Source organism: Oryzias latipes, chromosome 20 (assembly GCF_002234675.1).
Source record: "Oryzias latipes chromosome 20, ASM223467v1".
Taxonomy (NCBI): domain Eukaryota; kingdom Metazoa; phylum Chordata; class Actinopteri; order Beloniformes; family Adrianichthyidae; genus Oryzias; species Oryzias latipes.
This window is the reverse complement of record NC_019878.2, coordinates 23,567,448-23,585,742: the sequence shown is the minus strand read 5'-3', so window position 1 is coordinate 23,585,742 and position 18,295 is coordinate 23,567,448. Positions and strand designations below refer to the sequence as shown.

Below are 18,295 nucleotides of genomic sequence, written 5' to 3'. Positions count from 1 at the left end.
TGTTCTGGTGTGTTATAGATGTAAGGTGTGTTCTGGATGTGAGGTGTGTTCTGGTGTGTTAACTTATAGATGTAAGGTGTGTTCTGGTGTGTTCTGGATGTAAGGTGTGTTCTGGATGTGAGGTGTGTTCTGGATGTAAGGTGTGTTCTGGATGTGAGGTGTGTTCTGGATGTGAGGTGTGTTCTGGATGTGAGGTGTGTTCTGGATGTGAGGTGTGTTCTGGATGTGAGGTGTGTTCTGGATGTGAGGTGTGTTCTGGATGTAAGGTGTGTTCTGGTGTGTTAACTTATAGATGTAAGGTGTGTTCTGGTGTGTTCTGGATGTAAGGTGTGTTCTGGATGTAAGGTGTGTTCTGGATGTGAGGTGTGTTCTGGATGTAAGGTGTGTTCTGGATGTGAGGTGTGTTCTGGATGTAAGGTGTGTTCTGGATGTAAGGTGTGTTCTGGATGTGAGGTGTGTTCTGGATGTAAGGTGTGTTCTGGATGTGAGGTGTGTTCTGGATGTAAGGTGTGTTCTGGATGTGAGGTGTGTTCTGGATGTAAGGTGTGTTCTGGATGTAAGGTGTGTTCTGGATGTGAGGTGTGTTCTGGATGTAAGGTGTGTTCTGGATGTGAGGTGTGTTCTGGTGTGTTCTGGATGCTCTCGTTGATGCCTTTCATTATAAAGACAGAAAGCAGTGACCATCGTATGTCATGCTCTGTTGTAAACCGTGCAATGGGGGGAGCGTGGCATTTCGAAAGCGCTGCTGCTGGCTCTGTACGAAGCGCGTTTCATGGAAAACACAGCTTCCTTAATGAACTCGTATTTATGGGGCGAGAACTCCAGAGGCGATTGCAGGAGGACACACGGCGGCCCGGGCTTCAATAAACACTCCGGTTGTCCAGAGTGTTCTTCTGCCGGGGACTTGATGTCCCGCGGGACAGAAAGCGACTTTCTGATGACAGACAGAATTTGCGCTCAGTGAATTTAAACACGCATGTGCAGTGACGTATGTTTCAGAGAATTGACCGATTGACCGTTCTGCATGTCAATCAAGTCCCGTACTTCTCAGTGATAATTTTGATTGGCTGGTGGATTTTTTAGAAGTACATTTTTATTTTATTGGTTATTTGTCTTTGCTGGTCTGCGATCTACCTTCATGTCCTGGAAGATCGACCGGTCGATCGCAATCGAGGTAATGAGCATTCTTGGACTAAACAGTACAGGAGCTAACACAGAGCCCTGAGGAACACCGTGACTGATTGCAGAATGACACTGGAATCTGTCGGATTTAAATAAAATACCAGCGACGTTCTTCTGTGTGTCAAACGCAGGAGTGAGGCCTGAAAGAACAAGAACAGACTCGAGTCCACCGCCTGCGGCCACGCAGAGCTGAGCTTAACTGCTGTGTAGACGACGGGGAAAGGAAATTCCAAACAACGACCTGACAGGACGGCGATATGAGAAACACATCTGACGAGTTTCCATAGAAACTCGTCATCAGGGGCCAGCAGGACAACGCCGTACAGCAGACATGACGGGTGGAGGGTGTTTGATGATGGATGATGTTCCAAAGAGTTGTCAGGAACATCTATTCATCCCTTTACTCCGAAAGCCTGACAGGTTCTGTTGTGGAGCAGAAGATGATGACAGCTGGACCAGCTTTGAGATCAAACTGGGAACCCTGACGGCCAAAGTGTTGGATGAAGGAACATGGAGGCGTTTTTGCAGCCACCAAACAATAAATGTCCGAGTGTTGTCCTGCAGGCCCGCCTCCTCCCGCTCCTTCTCCTCCTCTTCCTCCTCCTCCGAGACGGGGAGGGTTGAAAGGGAAGAAGTCAGCTCTTTTTGCTTTGTTCCCCCTCTGGAGCTCCGGGATCGGGACGGCGCGGCTCGGGTTCCGGGCGGCTGTCTGCCGTTATGACGGGCTCGGGTTCGAGGTTCGGGGTTCTGCTGCTGGTGCTGGTTCTTCTGCAGACGGTGGTGGTGACGTTCACGGTGCTGCGCTTCAGCGCGGTGCTGCACGCGGTAAGAAACGCCTCACCTGACCCCTGAAGGAAGCGCACGCGCTGGAGTCAGAGCTGAGAGTTGGCGCTTTGGATCCGGCGCGTGCGCTTTGGTTCTGCTGTGCCGCGCGCGCGGCTTGTTTGCGCAGGAGAGAGGAGGAGGTTAAAGGTTTTTTTGGGGGATTTCTGTTGAATCTGGTTTGAATCCTGAACTTCTTTGAGCTTCAGCATCTTCAGAAGCAGAAGAGGTCACCTCACTTCCTGTATGAATCCAACCTGACAAACAAATGAAATAAAAACCTGCAGGTATTTGGTTCAGAAACACAAAAAGATGCATATTTAATAAATAAAAAAAGCATGCAGTTTGCACGTATTCCTCTGCATTGGAACAAAACTACAACATGTTTTTCTGCTTTACAAGAATAAAGAAAACATGTTTTACTTTAAAGTCCAACTCCAATCATCGTTTGATCTCATTTCAAAGTGTTCCCGGTGGTGTTTTAAAGATGATTATGACGTTTTCAGCCAAAAAAAAAAAAAAAACCTGCATTGGTTTTTTGAACATAGTTTCTGCAGAGCAGCAGGTGTTCTTTAGAAATTCACCTCTGGGTTGTGGGTGGGGCCATTATCCCAGAGCAACCCCGCCCCACCTTACTTTAGATGAGAGCTCTCTGTTTACACTCTCTCCTGCTAGCTTACAGCCCCCCACATCCCCAGCCTGACATCACCGGTCCAACAAAAAGCGCGAGCAATATGGTTCTATTTGTCTATTTATCAGCCGCTGCTGATGCTCTGATGCATCAGAATGGAGCTTAGGATCCGCCCTGCGTATTGTTACGTCACTGCCTTTTTTTGTCAACGATTTGAATAAAGAAATACTCAGATATGCAATTTTAATCTTGATTTTCTTACTAAATGTCCTCCATCATGAGAAAAATGCCACAGGAACCTGTTAAAAAGAGACAACACATGATTTTCATTGGAGTGGGACTTTATTTAAAGCATTTATTGAAGTGGTGCCTTTACAGCACAGACCACATAACTGTGTGTCTTTGCTGTAAAGATGTTAGATCCGTCCATAAATGAACAATTGTTCCGTTTCAGTTTTGCGAAGCAGAACAATCGGATCATTTCTTCTTGACTGGGGTTTTCGTCTTTGTACTCCACAGATGAAGGAGACGTTTGCCAGGAGCAGCGTTTCCTGTCTGACGGGCGCCAACCTGCAGAGCTTCATGGCTGTCCAAGGAGATCCATGCTGGCCGGTCACTCAGCAGCTTCACCTGCTCATCGAGAAGGTGGGACGTGTCTGCGTGTTTTCGTGCATGAGCTCACTGTCCCGCAGCACGCCGCGCGCGCGGTCAAGGTTGTTTTCCACTGGACTCTTGGCTCGGGTCTCAGAATGCTTCCCCCCTTAACCTAGCCTCTGTCAAAACTCCCCACCCACTCGATGCTAGAGACATTACTAATGCGCCCCCCCCCCCCCCCCCACACACACACACACACACACACATGCACATTTTAACTGTGAAACCCAAATCTTTAGCATTTGAGTCACTTCTGGGATTTTCTTTCACCATTTGGAAGCATTCCCGTTCTGCTGTTGGAGAATTTGTCTTCTGTGAAATCTGCAGGAAAAAAACAAACTAATTCCAGCTTCACCCTACAAACCCCAATCCTTGGGGGGTGCTGGGAGAGGAAGTTCAGGATTCTTGTTGTCACATCAGGCACTTCCTGCCAACATTACCTGACAAAAACACTGAAAAGTGTGTCGCAGACTCACAAAGAGCTCCTTCATCCTCTGAGGCCCTACCAATGCAGGTATGCGCTCACCTGCCCGGCCCTCACACAGCCTTTGTGTGTTTTCTTCTGTGTGTGCGTCGGCCGTCTTACTCTGGTGCGGGACGCCCTGCGCATGTGGGGTTCGCTCAGGTTTGGCACTGCTGCAAAACTTAAGCTGTTGCTTCTTAGACATGCTTTGTTGGATCCAAAAGGAGCTTTGAGAATATCATCCCTGTGGTGGTCTGATGGAAGTTAAAGCCGAATTGACCCCAAAAGGCTTTTTTTTTTTTTTACCCTAAAGGAAAAGGTTTTAGGCAGAAAAAGAAAGAAAAGCTTGATCCTCTGTGGAGCACAAATGTCTGAAATGTGAGGAGACCTTCCATCCTGCAGATATTTCAGCGGTTGAGTAGCGGTCATTGTCAGCAGGACGTCCAGAAGTCTGGATCCTTGATTTATTGCAGGCACGGTTAGTTTCCTTCCAACTTCCCTCTGTTTGCTGCTGATGGAAATGAAATGAAGTCAACGGTTTGAGCCGATTCTTATGGAGCCCCAAATTGTTCATAATTCAAAAAAATAACCCAATCACACAATCAATCACTGAACTTCCCATAAATACATTAAAAGATCATGAAATTGTGGAAAAACCTGCACACAGATTTTAAATTAGCCATGATATTATTAAATATATTTCATTTTGCTTTAAAAACTTGTTCATTATTTTAAAACTGTATTTTAAACCATTCATTTTAATTCATGTTGACTATTATTATAATTCTATGGCTTTTTTCAGAAACTGAGATTTCAAAATCAATATTTCCAAAGTAGCTTTGTTTTTATTTCATGTTGCTGTTTTTCAGCAGGACATTTTTAATAATATAATGGCTAATTTAAAATCTGTGTGCAGGTTTTTCCACAATCTTTGTATATATTTATGAGAGATTTATTGGTTGATTATGTGATTCCCGTTTGGGGCTCCATACATTCGGAGCATTGGTTGTAAATGTGATGGTGGGTTTTGACTTAATGAAGCTCCGATTTGATGTAAAGGAAGCTTTTTACAGACACCTGACTGACGGGGGACGCTCTATAACCTGACAGCACGTTCTTCTCATTTTCTTGTCGACGAGAAACATCAATCACCTGAAAAAATGGAGAGAGATCCGTTTCCAAGACTGGATCTGTTTCTGGGACATGAAGGCGTCTTGTTTTTCTCTGAAGTGCTTCCTGCTTCTGATGTCGGCACATTTTCAGGGTCAAAGGCTGTTTGGCGAAAGAGCTGGCGGTTCTTCTCTGCAGATAAAGGGCTGCGCTCTAACTCCAGTGTTGTTTTTTTGTCCTTCAGTCCAACCTGAATGTAAAAAAACAAAACTCTCAAATGTGTGTTTCTGAAAAGTGGTTTGTTCCTCCTCACAGTCTTTGTCTCAGCGTTACCAGAAGCAGCTTTCCTCGGCCGTCAGAGGTGAGAACACTCAAACGGGTTCAGAGTTCAGAGTCTCCTCAGGATCTAAAGCCTGTTCCCTTTTGTTAGATGAAGTCTCCCGGGTGCTGCCGTCTCTAGTGATGGAGGACAGAGCGTCACTTCAGCCTAAAGTGGCGGCTCATGTGACGGGGAGCGTTGTTCCCAAACTGCAGCAGGGAGGAGGAGGTGAGATCAGCGTGGAGCTGCAGGTTGTCCACAAATGACTCAGATTCAACACTTCAGTGTCTGAAACCAACAAAAACGGTTCAGACTCGTTTGCTTTATGTTGATAGAAAAGTATTAAACAAGAATTAGCGTTTTTTAAAGGCTTCACCTTTGAAGTTTTATTCATGTTAAAAAAAAACCCACTGATTTGTATTTATTATGTTATCGTTACTAATTGTTTCTATTGTTTTTGACATAAATTGACCATAAAAAAAATAGTTTTTTTTCCTTTATGGTTATAACTTTTGACACAGGTTCACAGGATGTCCTTTCAAAATAAAAGACCCACTGTACCACGTAGAATCATCTGAGTGCAGCAAATGTAGTTGTTAGTAATGTCAGCAGGTGCATCTCAGGCAGAAATATGTAAATCAGGACTAAGCGACCCGTATCGTATTTTTCAGACCATAAGGTGAACTTAAAATCCTTGAATTCTTCAGAAGAAATCCGCCTTATAATCCCCAGTGCCTCATGTTTGAATTCTGGTTTTGTTTACTGATCTACAATCGGTTTCTGTGCTCCAAAAGCTCTCAAGAGGTTGCGGTTCAACTTTGGTTAAAGCTGGAGCATTGTGGGTAGTATGGTCAAGAACCTCCCAAAGTTTGACTTATCCAACTGTTTGTGGCACCTTGCAGTCCAAATAAACGGTGCTTTGTAAAATGAAGAACATTTTATTTTTTTCAAACAGAGAGCCACAAAAAGAGGGGTAAAAGAGGCACAATAGAGGGTTAAAACAGCCATAATGGAGGGGTAAAAGAGCCACAATGAAGGGGTAAAAGAGCCACGATGAAGGGGTAAAAGAGCCATGATAGAGGGGTAAAAGAGCCATGATAGAGGGGTAAAAGAGCCACAATAAAAGGGTAAAAGAGCCACAATAGAGGGTTAAAACAGCCACAATAAAGGGTTAAAACAGCCATAATGGAGGGGTAAAAGAGCCACAATGAAGGGGTAAAATAGCCACAATGAAGGGGTAAAAGAGCCACGATGAAGGGGTAAAAGAGCCATAATGGAGGGGTAAAAGAGCCACAATAGAGGGTTAAAACAGCCATAATGGAGGGGTAAAAGAGCCACAATGAAGGGGTAAAAGAGCCACAATAGAGGGTTAAAACAGCCATAATGGAGGGGTAAAAGAGCCACAATGAAGGGGTAAAAGAGCCACAATAGAGGGTTAAAACAGCCATAATGGAGGGGTAAAAGAGCCACAATGAAGGGGTAAAAGAGCCACAATAAAGGGGTAAAAGAGCCACGATGAAGGGGGGGAATAGCCACAATAGAAGGGTAAAAGAGCCACAATATAGGGGTAAAAGAGCCACAATAGAGGGTTAAAACAGCCATAATGGAGGGGTAAAAGAGCCACAATGAAGGGGTAAAAGAGCCACGATGGAGGGGTAAAAGAGCCACAATGAAGGGGTAAAAGAGCCACGATGGAGGGGTAAAATAGCCACAATAAAGGGGTAAAAGAGCCACAATGAAGGGGTAAAAGAGCCACGATGGAGGGGTAAAATAGCCACATGTGGCTCCGGAGCCTCGGGTTGCAGAAGTGTAGATAAAAGAAAAGAATCCAAACTGTCAGGTTTCATCATTTTTTCAATAAATGACCAAAACGACGAGAAGTGAAACTTTCGTGAGTTTTTCTCTCGTTTCTTTGGAGACCTGCGGTCTCTGACCCTAAAGCGGTGAAGCCGAGTCTCCTGAGGAAGTTTCACTTTCACAGAACAGCAGGTGCAGATTGGTCCATCTGCAGACTCAATAAAGTTATGATGCCTTGGGGGGGGGGGCGCTGTTGCTCAGCAGGCCCCCCCCAGCCAGACTTTGCTTAACAAATGTCTTTTGCAGACGTGCAAAAACTGGTGTTCATTTTCCTGTTTGGAAAAAAAGTTCCTAACCTTTGACCCCCTGTGCCACAGCTTCAGTCTCCCTCCAGAGGCGGGTTCAGGGCCAGAAGATTTCGTGGTGGGACGGGCAGAAGGACCCGGCGTTCCTCCAGGAGGTTCAGCTGGTGGACGGGGAGCTGGTGGTACCCCAGCCCGGCCTGTACTACATCTACGCCCAGACCTACTTCAGACACACCCTCTCCCTGGAGGAGCAGGGTGAGGAGGGCGAGGACAGAGGGAGACCCCTGCTGCAGTACGTCTATAAAAAGGTGAAGGTCACCATGACCCGCTTTTCTTATCGACTCTTCTCTTCCAGTTTCTGGACTCTCCATCCTTGGTTCTGAGCTGGCATTCGGCTACAAACTGTGTGGCTGGGTATCCGTTTGTCATTTTTGTTGCACTGCTAATGGTAGGTTGGGAGGGGCTGTAAACTAGCATGGAAACAGAGAGCTCTCGGTAATGAGGAGGGAAGGGTTTCCATACCTGACTGTAACCATATTGGATGGAAACTAGTAAGTAGAAAATGAAAAAGCATTTTGGCGGATTGATTTTTCATTTTAATTTAGAGTCAAAAAATGCAGCTTCATTTTGAAAATGAAAAAGCATTTCTGGTTTTGACTTTTATTTTTAATTATGCAACACAATCGCTTCCATACGAAAAGACCACTAGGAACCCTTTGAAAATAGACCAGGTGATCGCAGAGGGACTTTCGCCTCTGAAGTTTCTTCAAGCTGCCATTCTAGGTCCCTATAACATGCAAAACCCCACAAGTGTTCTGAGGGCACTGGAGGAGCGTCAGCGTTTTCCAGGGAATCTTCCCTCAAAGTGAGTTCTTGAAAGCTGTAATTGTGTCAGAGGGACCTGCTTTAGGTTTTTACTATAAGTAGGTCATCTCATCATGAGACGAAGATGTCAGTTTATCCTCCAAAACCTGATACCTCTCCTGGTTCCTGTTCATGGCGTTTGCTTTCAGAGCTCAGCTGATGTCAGAGGAACGTCTTTAATGAATTAGCGAATGTGTGGAAATATTTGCTTTGGTTCCTCCCTGATCACTCCTGCTTTTCCTGGTCCCAGATGAGCTCATACCCCGTTCCCATCTTGCTGATGAAGACAAGCCGGACCTCCTGCTGGTCTCGGGATTCCGATTTCTCTCTGCATTCTGCTCACCAGGGAGGCCTGTTTTCCCTCAGCACCGGCGACCGCCTGTTTGTCACGGTGACTAACGCCTCTGCCGTGGACACGGACAGGGGGGGCAGCTTCTTCGGGGTGTTTCTCGTCAGCTAGAAGCTCAGACGAGCATAAAAGCTTCAACCGAACTTTGCGGGAAAATTCCTTTTTTTTATGAACAAAAGCGGTCCACAGGAAAGCGACATCTCTGGAAGACTGTCAAGACTCACGCAAGTTTGTAAATAAATCAAGAATGGACTTCATGAAGACAATATTTTTGAAGTTAAATAAATTAAAAGTCTAACTTCAAGGCCCATTTTGACATTTGAATCAACTGGAATAAGATGTATTTTTTCTAAAAGTGGACAAGAATGAAAAGGCGATGGATCCCTGAGTCTTCACTAGAGGGTGCTGTTACCTCAGTACAAGCTTTTATGCAGATTTATCAACAGTCGTGTTGTTTTTATGAACTGACATTCGCGACTGAATCTGTTTTGATAATGGACATGTTGGTTTTTAATGATTGTGATTCAAAGCCGTGCTTCAGACTGAAACATGGCTCCTCGCTTTGCTGATTGGAACGTAAGACCTGCGCTCCAACAACGAATCCTAACTGCAAGAAAAAAAAACTTTTTTTACTCAATCCATTTTCTGACTCCAGCAAAGATGTTTCTTTTCCATTAAACTGAAACTAGTTTCTGACTTTTTTCTGAGCTGAAAACCCAGAAAGATGTCGACTCTTAAACGAGTGAAGATTTGTTAGAAAACAGCTATAAGTGACATTTTTCTTTTGTCTGGAACGTGAGCCGTCTCTGCAGTTGCTTTACAATAAGACATTTCCAGCCTTTAGAGGTAAAATGTCCAAATTAAAGAGAGCGTGTCTGCAGAAACCTATTTTGTTTGTTATTTTCCTAATTGTGAAATTTATTTTATGTAAATATTTATTCAAAACCAAGTGTAAAAATCTGATTTGACTAGTTTCCCCCGTGTCTCTTTCCTGTCCTCTACTGCCCCCTACTGTCTATCTGTAGCATTGCAGCTGCAAAAGATGAGTCCATGCTCTCTGGATTTCGGATTTTCTTTTTTGTGGAAATATCATACAGTTATTTTACAGGTATTTAAATGCCCAGAGGGAGAACAAACAACAGTTTGGAGACTAGAAACAAACACCAGGAATTAGACAGTGACAGATCTCAGGCAGAAACAGACCCGGGTCGGATCGTCAGACTCAACAGGAAGGTGGGACTGAAATCGGAGCCGCAGTACACTGGATTATATTGGGGGGGGGGGGGGGGGGGGGGGGGGTCCAATAAATACTACCAAATGCTAAAAGAAGAGAGAACCGAAACAAACGAGGAGAACTAGGGTGCCGTCTTTCTTGGAGTACTTTGTAGTGTTTAGCAGCATGTGAGTAGCTTCCAGGAACAGATGTCAGTGGAGCACGCAGCCGTCCACCAGAGTCTGACACAAACACAGGAGAACTGGTGGGTCTGCGCCATGCGCTCCATGTACACAGCTGAGCGTTTGGATTTCCTGCAGCCTCAGACGTGACCCGAAAACTCACACCTTCACCTGGTTTATATACAGCTTCTCTTCAGTGTAGAACAGGGTAGCATCAGGTTTGGTCAGTCTGGGCAAATGGCTCACATAGAATATACATTCAACAAGAATAAATACTCAAACCTTGGCTGGCTGTGATTTCACATTGTGGTTCTTCAATCTTTCCTGCTCGGGTCAGTTTGAGGTGGTGAGGGGCGGGGCTAGCGTCCGCCCTTCTGCCATGCGGTTCTGGCTGAAAGCGGGTTCGCTCCCATGCCTTCCGTTAACGCAACTTAAAAAATACATCATAAAATGGAAAGTGTCCACGTACAAAAACGTCTTCTGTATAAATTACACCGGTCTCTGATGATGTCACACGCACACGCTGGCGTGACCGAGGTCGACTCGCCGGGTTTAGCTACACCACATGCTCTACACGCGACCCAGAACCGACCCGCACTGACATTACAGTCATGCTACGACCTTCTCCATCATACGCATGGCGCAGTTATGGGGGAGTGGACGATGGCTCCGCCCCGCCCTTCACTATAGCTGCCTGTTTCTGGCTCCGCCCATGGAGGTTCCCGCGGGGAACGCGGGGGAGGGAATGTGCGTGACCACGCGGGCGAAATCTCAGCAGTCAAACCGCATCTCCAGCGAGTCTTCAAAGACCCGGTTGTCATGCCCCGCCCCCGACAGGAAGGCGGCGGAGACAGGCGCCCCCGTGGCCGTGGTAACATTGAGGAGGGTACTGCCCGGAGAGCTGGTGGTGGGGCTGCGGAGCGCGGCGGCGGTGATGCTGGTCAGGTTGATGCCCAGCGTGAGCCGGGTTTGTTCCAGGGCCTTCTCCGGCACGGCGAAGGCCTCCAGCTTCTTCTCCCCGTTGGCCATGTAGGAGTTCTGGCAGCCGCGGCAAATGCAGTCCAGACATGCCTGCAACGACAAACAGCACGCCGACCATCAGTCATTCCTGCTGCAGCAGGTCTGCAGCTGCAGCTGGGAAGGACTTTCTCACCTTGCGGTTGGAGTAGCAGGGGCAGCGCTGCCCCCTGCAGGTCAACACCGACGGGTTCTGCGTGGCGCGGCCACACTTGCAGCCTTTTTTTTCCACCGGCTTCTTGTATAGCGGCTTTGAGGGGCTGGGCGGGTGGGTCAGGGGGTGGGAATGGGGGGGGAATCTATCCCGGGGCTGAGAGCGGGGCTTGGGGGCTCCTTGCCTGGCTTTGGTGTAGGCCTTCTTGTTGACCCCGTGGTGCTCCAAAGTCTTTTTCAGTGGTTTGTTGGACACCAAGGCCGTCTTGCCCACCTTGGCGGGGATCCCATTAGGCACCGCCAGCAAGCGGGGGTGGGGCGCTGTAGAGGGGAACTTGGACTCGTGTTTGGAGGTGGATCCGGGGTTCAGGTGATGAGGGGAACTGATGGCATCAATGGGGATGCCTCTTAAAAGGCTGGAAATGGGGAGGGGCTGCACCTTCTCGCTGTCGCTTTCAGAGCGAGAACGCTTCCTGTGAGACCGGAGTGGCGTGCGTTGGGAAACTTTGACGGGCTGGGGGGGAGGCACAAAAGACTGAGGGTGGGGCCGGAAGGGACGAAGAATTTTTTCAGGGGGCGGGGAAGGTACCAAGCAGGAGAGGTTAGAGCTAGGAGAGCAGAGAGGGCTGTTGAGGCTGCACTGAGGTCCAGAAACGGGATTCTCTGGGTGCTCAGGGGTCGCATCCGGCTCAGTGTCTGTTTCCAGAGTCCTTAGAACCTCCTCAACACTCAACAACAGCGGCCCCCCAGTGGGTTTTAGGTCTTCACTGAAAGAAGAGATGTCACAAAGCCCAGCCTCCCCGCTCCCTGTCATGGTTACACACACAGGTATCTCTTCTGAAAAGCTCTCCTGCTTTGCCACACCTCCAGGAGTTTCCATGGTAACGGACTGCAGCGAGTCTTTACCTGAAAGGCCATTGCACCCCGTGAGTCGGTTTACGCTCACAGGACTTCTTTCCCCGCCATTCACCTCCCTAGTGGGCGAAGTCTCCTCACAACTGGCCGCCTCTGAGGTGGAGGCGGACTGTGTCTGCGCGACCAAGTCCACGGCGTCCTCTGACTGCGGCTCGCTCTCAGCCAGAGTCAGGCCCTCAGTGAGGATAGCCTGAAGGTCTGGAGAGTCACTGGCGGCGCCCGCTACGTGGGGAGCAAGCGGCGAGTGAATTATGTAGAGACAGAGCTTCCTGTAACACTGGACGAGCAAAGAGAGCTGTCTGTTCTCCTCGAAGCAGGTGTAGTCCTTACACCAACTGCAGGACGGCTTCAGCTGCATCCTCTGACCCTTACAGCCGCGACAGACGTAATGCTGACACGACGAGTTGGTGGGAGCGATGGGGTCCTGCAGCAGGTTACCTGAATCCAGAAAAAAAGAATCATTTACAGCTCATGCCAGTGAAACAAGTCCCTAACATGTTAACGGAGGACAATAGATTCTGATCTAATTGGAAGAGCAGAAGCTCCTTCTTTGCTGCAACCGATTCCTGAAGTAAGCGTTTGTAAAGAAGAGCGGATCCTGGAAAGCTGCCCCGCTGAAGGACAGCCGCTCTTTGACTGGAGCTTCCTTAGCGACGCCGTTTCTGGAGAGTGCAGCTGCAGAATGAATGTCCATTTGGAAGCAATGGCCCGGCCAGCACCAAACATCAATATTAAACACGCTGCACCATTATTATCCTGTTAATATTAAAGGACGTAAACAACAAGAGTCCAGATCTCTGAGAAGAACGTCTCACTTTCAAACATAAACTAAAGAAACTAACAAAAAAATGCATAAAACTGCAGAGTTGATAAGAAGTTATGGTGTTCGATTCTTGATGTGAGTATTTGGAAACATCAGCAGAGGAGGCCAAATGCTGTAGGGGGGGCCATCATGAAAAGAGCATCTCAAACAACTTTGACGAGATCAAGAAGATAGGAGCTGATTAACCCTAAAGACGGCTTGCATGTGGCATCGCAGGCAGGTAAAGAAATACCTGACTGCTGCCATATTGGATGGAAACATTAGACAGTTGGAGTGAAACTGAGAGAAAATATCTAGATGTCATAATCCAAAGTTTGCACTGGAGGATGGATGCTCAAGCATAGCTCCTCCCCATCCAGCTGACTGACCATGCTCACCTGATCCAGATCAGCTGATCGGGCTCCCCTGAACTTTATAGGCAGTAGTGTGTCAGGAGCAGGAGATGCTGACTTTGACAATCACTGGAGGTGGGTCAGCCAACCTGCTGCTTTTGTTTATTTTGGTCAAAGTCCCAGGCTCCTTTTTAAAAAAAAATTTTTTTTCTTTCACGCATGAACAGAATCAGCTGATTGTGAGTAAACGGCATTCCTGGACCTTAACGCCTGTGTTCAGTTTCGGGGACATTTATGAGCTGTTAATGTTTTACTCATTGGCTGAAGGACTGACGATCATCTGTTCACAGACTTGAGTCATCAGTTTTCACCCAAACAGCTTTTTCTCCTCTGAGTGAAAAGCAAACCAATGTGAACGTTACAGCTTTGGCTCACTGTTGGTGCAGCGGTGGAACGGTCGCTCTCTGGTTGCAGGTTCTCTGCCTGCATGTTGAAGTGTCTTTGAGCAAAGCACTCATTCCCACATAGTTTCCTTGTTGGCCTGCTGGTGTAACATCCATATAAATGTGTGTGTGTGTGTGTGTGAAGACCGTAAAGTGCTTTAACACTATTCACCATAAACCAACAGATTATTGGTTGTTTGACTGTGTAGATGCCAGCTTCTGAATTATCTAGCAGTATATAAACAGATCTGTAAACATTGGTTTTATTTATTTTTGTGAAGTATGTACTACAGATAACAGACCTGACTTTGTGGATCGAATAGCTTTCCCCCTTAATTGTTAGGTCCGATAAAGTTGAATCCTTAAAACGCTTTAGTAACTTTCATCCAATATGGGGAGAAAAAGAAAACTCGTGGTTTGACTGTCAGTGATGGCTTTTAATGCAAAGCCAAGAAAGTCGCCAACAACAAATAAAACTAAAAATGTAATAAAAAGATTAAACATTACAATATAAATGATGCCCTCTATGCTAATGAACTTTGCTTTAGTTAGAATATAGTTTAAGGAAGATATGCAGGAAATTTAAACATAAGTGGTGAAAAGTCTGGAATTATTAGTAGCGCAGTATCATCAAACTGAAATAACATTCCAAATCCTGCTAATATATGTTTATGTCTTATTAAAATAAACAATTAAATTTTACTGTCAAAATCAAGTGTGGTTTTTTACGACTGGACCTGAATGCAACAAGAACGGCTCCTCTTGAAGCAGCTCGTGCATTTGGTCCAAAATCACTGATTATGTCCACATAAACCCCCGCGCGCGCGCGCGTCACTTACCGCACACGAGGCAGGACAGAGACTGGCGGAAAAACGGCAGCAGCTTGCAGAGCTCGGCCATGGCCCGGGGGTCCCGGGGGTCGCACCGCAGCACCGAGCGGCTGGCGGATAAGTACAGAGAGGTTGCGTTCACGGGGTTCATCTCTGCTCCGCTCGGATGTGTTCAAACGCTCAGACTCCTAACTGGACCGACCGGTCCGGTCCAGCGGGGCAGAACCACAGTTTCTCAAAAGGAGGTCCGGAGGCTCTGAGGAGAGCATAGATGACCTCAGTTCCCCGCCGGTGAATCCCACCTGGACAGCCGTCTGAGCTCACAGCAATGCAGGGGTCTCATCCCCGGTCACATCCAGTCCATGTCCGAGCAGCTGTCCCGGGTTCGAAGCGTTCACACGCAGAAATTCACCCACATGGATTCGGGCTGTTTCCAAACTAAAACCCACAGAGATCCAGGAGCAGCAACTCCTCCGCTTTCACAGGTCCTTTCTCCGTTTACGGCCCCCCACATTGAGGGGCTTTGGTTTGAAGTGGGGCCCCAGAGACACGTTCACAGTTCGCATCCCTGCTCGCCGCCCCGGCGCCGCATGGGGGATCTCGGGCCGGGGTGGACTGGCTTCTGCCCCAGCAGGGACCGTGCGCTTGTTGTTATTGTCCGTTCAGGTTGACGGCGGCTCGAAAACAAAACAGGCCGCTTCGCGTTGAAACGGTCCTTTTTCAACAAAACCGCGTCTATAAAAACCGCCAGCAGCTGCGCATCCTTCGGGGGTTCGACGTCTGAAAGCCAGACTGCCCTGAATTAATCTGTAATAACTCCCAGAGTCCAGATTTCCAACAGAAACATGAGAACGAAGAAAGCCGAAGCCTCGGCCTAGATTCACGCCACTCGCCGCTCCAGGTGCACCGCAAAGCCGGCTTCAAAAGCAGGCCGCTCCCCCTTGTCCGTATTAGCGGCGGTATTTCCCTGTCGGTGAGCCTCCGGGCCGGAATGTCGCGGAAAAGGATCAGCTAGAGGTCCAACAAAGTCCGTACACAGCTTTTCGTGTAACCTTTGAATGTTTTTTAGGACAAAAATTTAAGAATTTTGTTTTTTCCCCGCATTGCTATCGTTAGCCGAGCTGTAGTCCTCATACCTTTAGCTGCATCTTCAGGCACAAGGTGGCGCTGTTTCCCTCATCTCGCGAGGCCACATGAAACGTGCTTTTTTAAATGATGCAATTAAATTTTGTAAAAATAAACACAATCAAAACAGATGATTGGTACTGTAAATTGCTAAAAGGATTGAAAAAAACTTTAATATTGGAACAATAATATAAAACTATAGAATAGAAGCACATTGCAAGGAAAATAGCTCTTTATTTTGATTAAGAAAGGTAGAAGACCAGTTTTTTAAAAGGAAAAATCAGTTTTAAAATAATAAATAAATGTATTTTTCTGAATAAAATCACCTTTTTTACTTACACAAAAAATTGTTATTCTGGGAATGAAATAAATATCTATTTTTAAAGAAATTACATATTCTTGTCATTGTGTGAAACAAAAAAAAAGCAAAAGATGGGACAAGATGCACTTTTCTCTGTAGGAAACAAACGCTGGAAAAAACTTTTAAACTATTTTTTTAATTTTGATTAATGCAAAGCAGTTGGAAAAAAGCAGATTTTTGCAGGAAGTACTATTTATTGTTGGTGTAATGACAGCAGGACTTACTTAATTTTGTTTGGATAGATATAGATAGATATTTCTTTATTGATCCCACATTCGGGAAATTCAATTGTCACAGCAGTTCCAAAAAGCAGAGAAAAGTGACAGCAATGTGCAAAAGTGAGGGGTGTTCCCAAATGTGCAAGTATACAAATACAAAAATGTGCAAAAATATAAAAAAAGTAAAAAGTAAGTAAGTAATAAATTATGTACACTATTACAACATAACACATCTTATGCCTAATAATAAAATTAAATAAAGTGAAAACACAGAATATACAGATGAGCTATGGATGTATGAAAACCGGTTTATACATCATATTTTCAGTTTTTATAGCCACTTCACGTTTTTGCAAGTGGACAGAAACGAATAACTTCAATATGACAGCCGCTATACCCGTTGGCCACAAACACAACTTTAAAAAACAGTCACATTATAAATTAACGTAAGTATTGTGCTGCTGCAGTTTTTGCAGACTTGACCTTCAAACTTCTAGGTTTTCCTGATGTTTTATCGCTTTTCCCAGTTTACCCCAAGAAATTTTGTTTATACATGTCTGTTGGTCACATTTAAAAAGTTTCTTGTTTTTGTTGGTATTTTAACCCCAAATGGTTTCAGAAGTATTTTATTGTTGTTAAACAAAAGAAAGGTTGAAAGTATTTTATTACAATTATTATACTGTGATTGTTCTCATGTATACATTTTGCACATTCTGTCTCACTGTTTGCATTTATTGCATTTTAAAACACTAAGACCTGAACTTGAAATCAGGTAGTTGCTGATTGGCTGAAGACTTCCTGGCTCTGGTTGGATGGTTGTGGAGGAGTCGCTGCTGGAGCAATGGAAACATTTTGAGGAACTGCCTGCTCTTTGTTCTTCCACTCTCCATGGTGCTGATGTTCTCCAATAACATTTATGGCAGAGCATTCCCAGTTCTTAGCAAAAACCATCTGATCGTGTAAGAGGAACTGAAGACCTGAAGCAAATTCGCTGAATTTGTTCCTATTAATTATTGTCTTCAATGTTTTTTTCCAAAACTTTATTGACAATTGAAGTATCATACATAAAACAACCAACAGTAACTATATAATTAACATTACCTCGAATAGCAATCACCATTGCCGAAAACATAAAATATAAACATAAAAAAAACAAATAAAAAAAAAACAAAACAAATGAACATAACACACACACAAATAAGGCAAAATAAAATAGAACATAGATCCATCCAAATAGTTTAATACTGGTTAGGGGTACTCATTAATTTTGTATTTCTGAACAAAACTAATTAATTTCAAGCCATACTTCTTTTTCATATAATGAAGTCATTGAAAATAAAAACAGAGCTCTTTATGAAATGTAATAAAAAGTGGTTTGGTCTTCAAATATTTATTTTTATGAATATAAAACTTTCCTTGCAACATCATAACATTAAGAACAATATTTTCTGGTCTATTAGATGATGCCAGCCCGAATAAAACATTTTTTGCGTCTAAATGAACAGGCATTGCAATTTTGGAAGAATACCAAAAGCAGAAGTCTTCCCAGAATGTTTTCATAACTCAACAGATAAATAATAAATGATCCACCGTCTCAATGTCCTTTAAACAAAATTCATTATTCTCTTCAAACCCAAAACGAAGTCTAAAAAATTCCTTGGATGGGTAAATGTCACTAATTATTTTAAAATGAATGTGTTGCACTTTTGGTAAAAAAAACAATCGCCTCTTCTTTAGAAAAGTGTTTAAAAAAATTTATGATGAGATGTTTGGAAAAGTTCTTTGACAAACAATCTTCGTATGAGGCTATTTGGTAGTTCTGTCTTCGTAACTGGCTGTCTGTCCAATCAGAGCAAAGGAAGTTTTCATTGAACTTTGTTTAACAATAGATTTTGTGATACTTGGATCAATGACTGAGGAAGAGCTTTGATCACAACATCACATTGTTTCAGATCAATAAATTGAAATTTAGAATTAACATTTTCAAACATCAAAATATTTCCAAAATGATCCAGTAGATGCAGAACAGACCATATCCCTTTAGTCAGCCAGTTATTGTAAAACAAGGATGTTTCTTCGTAACACGTAACAGCAGTTCCAGAGAGGTGTGGTGTGCGGACTAATGTTATGCTTATAAATTAGTTTCCAGTGCAATAAAACTTGTTGATGAAAATTATTGTCTTCAAT

The 18,295-nt window shown here is 45.0% G+C and overlaps 2 protein-coding genes across 3 annotated transcripts; one reads left to right on the top strand and one right to left on the bottom strand.

Moving 5' to 3' along the window:
• The first annotated feature begins 1,297 nt into the window (after nucleotides 1–1,297).
• Nucleotides 1,298–18,281, top strand: LOC101172365 (tumor necrosis factor ligand superfamily member 10). Of its 2 annotated transcripts, none has more exons than XM_023950103.1 (6): nucleotides 1,298–2,007; nucleotides 3,155–3,280; nucleotides 5,178–5,223; nucleotides 5,293–5,409; nucleotides 7,356–7,591; nucleotides 16,881–18,281. In XM_023950103.1, exons 1-6 carry the CDS (start codon nucleotides 1,900–1,902, stop codon nucleotides 16,962–16,964), a joined length of 717 nt encoding a protein of 238 aa, XP_023805871.1. In that variant the 5' UTR covers nucleotides 1,298–1,899; the 3' UTR covers nucleotides 16,965–18,281. The 2 variants fall into 2 exon arrangements, with proteins under 2 accessions (XP_023805871.1, XP_023805870.1); XM_023950102.1 differs by lacking the exon at nucleotides 16,881–18,281 and adding an exon at nucleotides 8,398–9,781 and having other exon boundaries at nucleotides 1,323–2,007.
• On the bottom strand, nucleotides 9,559–15,557 carry LOC101172112 (E3 ubiquitin-protein ligase MSL2-like). Its single transcript, XM_004081186.4, has 3 exons — nucleotides 14,414–15,557; nucleotides 11,045–12,414; nucleotides 9,559–10,962 (listed from the first exon to the last, which is right to left on the bottom strand). Exons 1-3 carry the CDS (start codon nucleotides 14,553–14,555, stop codon nucleotides 10,663–10,665), a joined length of 1,812 nt encoding a protein of 603 aa, XP_004081234.1. The 5' UTR covers nucleotides 14,556–15,557; the 3' UTR covers nucleotides 9,559–10,662.
• Nucleotides 18,282–18,295: the final 14 nt, after the last annotated feature.

What these genes read in the sequence shown, in the direction of transcription:
- LOC101172365 (XM_023950102.1), top strand. Translation starts at nt 1,900, where the DNA reads ATGACGGGCTCGGGTTCGAGGTTCGGGGTTCTGCTGCTGGTGCTGGTT. An exon ending in GCTTTCCTCGGCCGTCAGAG is followed by an intron (nt 5,224 to 5,292) that starts GTGAGAACACTC and finishes CCCTTTTGTTAG; the next exon opens with ATGAAGTCTCCCGGGTGCTG. An exon ending in TGCAGTACGTCTATAAAAAG is followed by an intron (nt 7,592 to 8,397) that starts GTGAAGGTCACC and finishes TCCTGGTCCCAG; the next exon opens with ATGAGCTCATACCCCGTTCC.
- LOC101172112 (XM_004081186.4), bottom strand. Translation starts at nt 14,555, where the DNA reads ATGAACCCCGTGAACGCAACCTCTCTGTACTTATCCGCCAGCCGCTCG. An exon ending in TCTGTCCTGCCTCGTGTGCG is followed by an intron (nt 12,415 to 14,413) that starts GTAAGTGACGCG and finishes TTCTGGATTCAG; the next exon opens with GTAACCTGCTGCAGGACCCC. An exon ending in CCTGCTACTCCAACCGCAAG is followed by an intron (nt 10,963 to 11,044) that starts GTGAGAAAGTCC and finishes TTGTCGTTGCAG; the next exon opens with GCATGTCTGGACTGCATTTG.